At 34.3% G+C, this 6,580-nt stretch overlaps 1 protein-coding gene across 1 annotated transcript; it reads left to right on the top strand.

Annotated features, from left to right (window-relative positions):
* Positions 1-5,230: 5,230 nt before the first annotated feature.
* On the top strand, positions 5,231-6,580 carry LOC132554174 (acetylcholine receptor subunit beta-type unc-29-like). Its single transcript, XM_060218472.1, has one exon. It carries the CDS (start codon positions 5,231-5,233, stop codon positions 6,578-6,580), a length of 1,350 nt encoding a protein of 449 aa, XP_060074455.1.

Raw genomic sequence — 6,580 nt, 5'->3', positions numbered from 1 at the left:
TTTTGTTTCGGATGTCATGTAGATGACATAACACTGTTTCCAACGCTTGCCTATGTAAACCTGTCCTATCGATGTATTTCTATATAGATATAATCAAATTTATAAATGATACCTATGATCTCATTGGCTAAAACATGACAAATGCCTGATCGCAGAAGATTGGCATTGCTTTAACAAATCAATATGTAGAGATGCCTGTGGTTTGATAGGGAATGAATTAAATGTAGTTCGTTGTTTGTCAAATGGATGTGTAATCTCGATATGATACACATAAACTAGCTAGCTTATTATCGAAGTTGATATTTTTCATAAATCTATTTGACATGACACTTTAGAACAAAAAATATCTGGTATTTTCATACGTTATTTGTATATGATTGTAACATTTACATTTCTTAAACAAAAATGTCTAAAAAATGTTTTATTGTTAATGTTCATGTTTAAACATAAAGATATTTCGTTGGTGATAATTTTCTTGATATAATTCTGTTTTAGTTTGAATTCTGTTTATCTCAATTCTTATTGCTAAATCGACTCAAGAATAGCGATATGCCTATATAGGATACTGCAGTAATGACAAAACCCTATTACAAATAAATGTAACTAAATGAAGGGTTTTCAGGATATTAACAAAAACATTTTGACATTTCATCAATTGAGATATTTTAGTAAATATATGTTTGATTTAAACTACGAAACGCGGTTAATGCTTTCCCTACTTTCTTTAAAGAGCCAGACCCACTCCTCGACCGATATTATTTTATGTTAAAAAAAATCATGATTTTCAATTTTTCTCGGGTAGCAAAAATTCTTACTTACCCTGTAATACCACAATTTTAAAGTAAATCGCTATCAATCTAACGTAATAAATAATTTTAAAAAATAATTCGAAACGACTCGGTGCTAATTCATAATTATGTGGGAAGTCCTATCCTCTGACACATGCGCAAAGACCTGTAAATAAATCTGCCGTCTTCCAACATGGCAGAAAGCGTGCGTGGGAAGCGGGGAAGAAAGGGTGTTTTGACGGAGGTGAAAAGAAGGAAGATGGCTGGTTCATACTCTGTATCGCTCTGTTTTGCTTTCTCGTGTAGTAGCAATCTAAAATCATATTCATAAATACTCTCATCATCGAATATTCGCTTTAGACATTTCCATTTCTCTATGTTCTATATGTTCGTTACCGTATCGTAGATCCCATTTGAGGGCCTCTTCTTTGCAATTAATCGTAGTTTTTCTCGCTCGTAATCTGCACGTTTTTGTGTCGTATCTTAGCATTTAAAGATGTGATCAATACATACGTTAGATGATTTCCATACAGGATATATATAAACAATAAACTGTTACCAGATGGGATATACAGTGGATATGAATCCCATCCGGTTGGGAGATAAATATTTATTGTTTATATTTCCATTTTTAGACATGTATTTCGATCAATAAAATGAAAACACGGAATACAACGTTTGAATTTCCCGCTTATCGTAGGGTTGATTCATCAGATCAGTTAACGGAAGGAGCAATGATATAGTTCCTTAAAATATAGTTCCATATGGAGTAAGAAAAAAAACCACATACAAACAGAACTTTTGTGATGACGACTTTTATCTGGAATGTTATTGTTATATTTAAATTAATTTAAAGTAATAAAACACAACTATAAAAAAAACCAGACGAGTAGCTATGCGAACTAATATTGTCGTAAACAGTAGTGATGCGTCAAACCACGAGGCGATGCAGCCATGTTTGTTTACTTTTGGTGACACCTCACCTTGACTAAGAATGTGTATTCATACGCTTGACCAGATGGGCGTGTATAGCCTGATATACTCCCATCTGGTTAACATAGAGTTACAGGGGGAAATGATAGTAGAATGGAAATATAGAGTAGTGATTGCATTTACCGGTAAAATCTCTTTACAAGTGATGTCACATGGGCGTACTAGTCACCTCTTCCTCCATTTTTGTTTTGGTTCTCACCGCGTCTGAACGTATCACGTGAGTTTTCCTTATCAATATTCATATCCTGCAGTTGATCAATAAGGTACCCTTTCAATCTCAAGTTCGAAACTTTATACAAGTCTTTATTTATATATTATCTATTAGTATACAACAACATTTCCAGTCAAGGAAATATGAAAACATATCTATAACGCAGTTGGTCTGGCTCTTTAAAGTAAAAATATAAAATGATTACCACCTTAAATTTGGTTTTACATTATTTTTCGTTAATACATTTTAATTGGTATGTCTTTCCGTTCAGTAGTATTGTCCGAGTTATAGTTACATAATGTAGTCATGTGACTCGACGATGTATACCATTAGTTTACCCACTTCGGTATAAATCCGACGCACATCAAACCAATTTAAAATATCCTTCTTTTAGTGATGAGTTGACGTGCATGGATGTTTAAATAGTTGATCAGTAACAGGTAATAAAATTGATCAAAATGTTTCACTTTGCAAACGTATCGTCCCACCACCTCTGTCATGGCCAGTTTCAGACATATTGCTTTATTTTCTATACAATCCCAATATTATAGAAATATGCTACTGTTCTTTATATTCTGATATAGTAATCTGATACAAATGTTAAATTTATTGTTTATATTGATGATAGGGATACGCCGTCTCTATATACGGTCTCTTGATTAATGCATCATTTAATATTTTGAAAATCTTCAGTGTCGACGCAGTTAAGAGCTGCATGGAAAAGGGAATAAGATTGATACGAACATGAATGAGTGCAGTTTTGTATCTTTTCAATCGTGCTATACATTTTGCATATACATCTTTACACCTTCAGCTATTCCCATCAAGCAGGCCGTTTGAATGCAATTTCGTTGTATAATTTGACTTTTAATACATAAAAAAACAAGAAAATACCAACAGATCTACATGATGGTAATCTAAACTCCAATTCAATGAAACTACGGTAACGTATGAACAAAGAAAAAAAATCAAAGGAGATCCTGAAAAAATATAAGGAGTAAGCGTCTTCTGCTTCATCGACGACGCTTCATTATTATGACATTAAAATAAAAATACTACATTATCCCATCTGATCATATATATATATATTGATGAACTACCTATGAAGATATCAAAAGTGAAAAAGTTATTTTCTCCATTTAGTTCACAACCAATACAATATTAATGTCATGACTTAACAAAATGGGGATTTAATGCATCTAATAAATTTAACCTTAGCTTAGTGTAATGCAAAAACATATCATAACGGCAATGCTTGGTTTTACCAGCGTCTTTATTATTATCTAAACATTAATCATAAGGTATCTTTCTGAAATAGGAAAGACTCAATCTACAAGATTCACTTCACACATATTTGATTATTTGAAGTAAATACGAAATAAGCCATTGTTTTGTTACATCCGATTATCACCTGGAAGAAAACAAGGAGGAAGATATCGAGAAACTTTGCCACATTATGCCATGATGTTTTGCTTGTATAGCATGTTCTGCTTGTTTGAGTCATACTGTTTAAATTGACGATAATATCATTGTTCCATGTCAGTTTTCTCAGCTTCCTGAGGCTTGATTGCCAAGGCTTCCAAACAAACGAAACCTAGATTGTCTTTGTTCATGTGATATTCCTTAATGCTTCTTATTTCGGTTTTGAGTTTTTACAACAGCTGCATTTGCATATCATGTTTAGCAGACATGACGGAATGGTATGATGTTTTGGTTAATGATGTAGTTTTATACCAAAATGGCACAGTTTTTCAAACATATTGACACAGAGCCCTACTGTCAATAGGTCACACAACCGAAGGAATGATGCTCACTGGTTCCTGGTAAGGTGTTTATCATGTGACATTATAAATGCTCTGAAAAAACACATACTCAATTCAAAATCTTATTATCAGTATCCCATAACAATCGAAAATCATGCCAGTTCAATGAAAATGCTCCAACTAAAGAAAATTTGCTTGAATTTCATATAAGCGCCTTTAATGAAAGAAGGTTAAAACCCATTGTCCACTTTTGTTTGGGATTGAAGCCACAGAACCGTGGTGTAACTTCGTTTGTCACTGAAATATACGCAAGTAATTGTAGCTACAACATTTTTGTTTCATACGTCGCTCAGTGAAGATAACAAAATGTTCCTATGACGTATGTCTTTGTATAAGAGGACATTTTCATGCTTTCCGTAGATATTATTATGCTGCCAAAACTAATGACGACACAAATTGATATAGCTTTAAAGGATGTTCAATTCAGACGCTTATGTTTAAGATTTTAAGAATTAAGATAAAAGGAAATTTTGGTGGAGTATCCATTAGCTTGCTTTGGCAGTAATCAGATGATGTTAATTATTCATGTTATTGTGATGTATTTTACTATATCATGCATGTAAATCCGGAATTTCCTTGTCCGGCTCCTGAAAATAGTCCCGCCCAGCTCAATAATGAAAAAGTAGTATGATGTGTGATATAATCTGTGAAAAACCGTTTTGGGTCAAGACACGACAGTTATATGAGTTATGAAACATTATGATCAGATTTATTCCGTTTTAATTCGTACTTAGTTAGCCAAGTTTTACGTATACAGTATTCTTCAAAGCTTTCAACTTCTCAACGATTTGAACGATATCAGTATAAAAGCAATTACAAAACCAGCTGATCGCTTATGTTAATGACTCGTGTTGGTCCGGACAGAGGCACGCGAGGATCTTGCTATGGCAGGCGTACCCATGTAAAAGCCATATGGCCAGGTGGGTCTCCCCATACCTTTTTACATGAGATTGGAGAATAGAGTCCCGATCACACAGGTCAAAGGCGACTGTGTCACTATTGCTCCACCCGGCCTCTGTTTATCAATATTACTTTGTTTGCCTGAAATCGATCTTCTTTCCTCATCACTCATTGTTAACTCTACTTCATCGAAGTAATGAATCAGAAATATAATTTGCTTGAATATGTGTAATTTATTTAACACTCCAGGGAAATATCAGTTTGTTTAATCGCTCACTACACCGGCCGTTTCAAATCATCTACTCCATCGAGTAACACTTTCCAAAATCAATCAAAATCACAGTGCAATGTCAATCATCTGCAAAAAAAATCAATACCAACTCTTCAAACCAATCAGATAAGACCTTTTTCATAACTAATTATGATTAGAGATTTTCTGAATGAGCCATAAGTATATTCCCCTTTAAGGGTACAAATGGCAATTATTATTTCATGACTACAATATACGGGCAATCATGATGTGGCTACTTTTGCTTCTCGCCGTTTCCACTACAACGACATATGGGACAACACATGAAAACTTGACCAGACTTTACCAAACGTTGACGTCAAACTATAATAAGGAGTTACGTCCCACGTCAGATCTCTCACAGCCAACAAGAGTGTATGTCGGCTTTCAGATTTTGTCTTTGAAAGAATTCGACGAAAAGACAAGTAAGTTTGCCATTGTTGGAATGTTTATATTTTCCTGGATTGATTTCCGAATGAAGTGGAATCCAGATGAATTTGGTGGTATTGAACAAATATTTATCCGCCAGAGTCTTCTTTGGACACCTGACATGATATTATTAAACCCATACGATAAAATTGAGCCTCCAGGATACGACAGCCTAAGAATCACAGTGAATTATTATGGGACTATGCTTTGGGTACCCCCCGATGTATTTGAGGTCACATGTCCAGCTGATGTTAAGTTTTATCCATTTGATCGACAAATGTGTTCCTTATATTTCTCTGCGTTCATGATGACTGTATCTGATGTATTCCTTGAATCAATGCCAACGAACATGATTTTAGACTATTATTATCCAAACAGCCTTTGGGACGTAACAAATGCTAATATGTCTGTTGTTACTGAATTGGAAAGCCAAACATTTGTGGTAACAATGTTTTTACAACGTCGACCGATGTTTCAAATAATAAATACCATAGTACCTTTTAGCATTCTTGGACTTTTAAACATCATGGTTTTTCTTTTGCCATTTGAATCTGGTGAACGAGTTGGATTTTCTGTCACTGTCTTGCTAGCTGTAGCTGTGTTTATGACAATTGTAGCAGACACTCTACCAGTAACAAGCGAGCCTTCTTTTCCTCGACTGTTTTATATACTGACAACTGAACTCTGCGTCAATGCTCTTGTGACAATTTCTACCATCTTAGTCCTAAGATTGCATTATAAACCCGATCACCAGACAGTTCCTCTATGGCTGAATTATGCCATATGCAAATGTATTTGCTCCCATCGCAATCGGAAAATTGAAAATGCCACGGAAATAAACATGAAGAAAGATTTGAACAATCAAGCCATCATTTCTATTGATAACATTACGTCAAAGAATCATGATGCAGAGAGGAGTATTACAAAAAGTGAAAACGACCATAAATGGAACAATATTACGGTACAAGATAACCAGATGACTGAAACAAAAAGAAAACAGTTTTGTGATAAAACATCATGGCGGAGTTTTGCAAAATTCCTCGATGTCTTTTTATTTGTGATGTTCTTCATCTGTTTTGGTTCACTCAAGATAGTCGCCTATTTTGTATTTTCTCAAGCTAACAACTCGATATCTGATTCTATTTGA

This window comes from Ylistrum balloti, unplaced genomic scaffold, assembly GCF_031769215.1.
Source record: "Ylistrum balloti isolate Yb309-2 unplaced genomic scaffold, AGI_CSIRO_Ybal_v1 Utg370386, whole genome shotgun sequence".
NCBI lineage: Eukaryota > Metazoa > Mollusca > Bivalvia > Pectinida > Pectinidae > Ylistrum > Ylistrum balloti.
This window is presented reverse-complemented; position numbering and strand designations above follow the sequence as displayed.

Excerpts from the sequence above, each read along its gene's own strand:
- LOC132554174 (XM_060218472.1), top strand. The coding sequence starts at position 5,231 with ATGATGTGGCTACTTTTGCTTCTCGCCGTTTCCACTACAACGACATAT.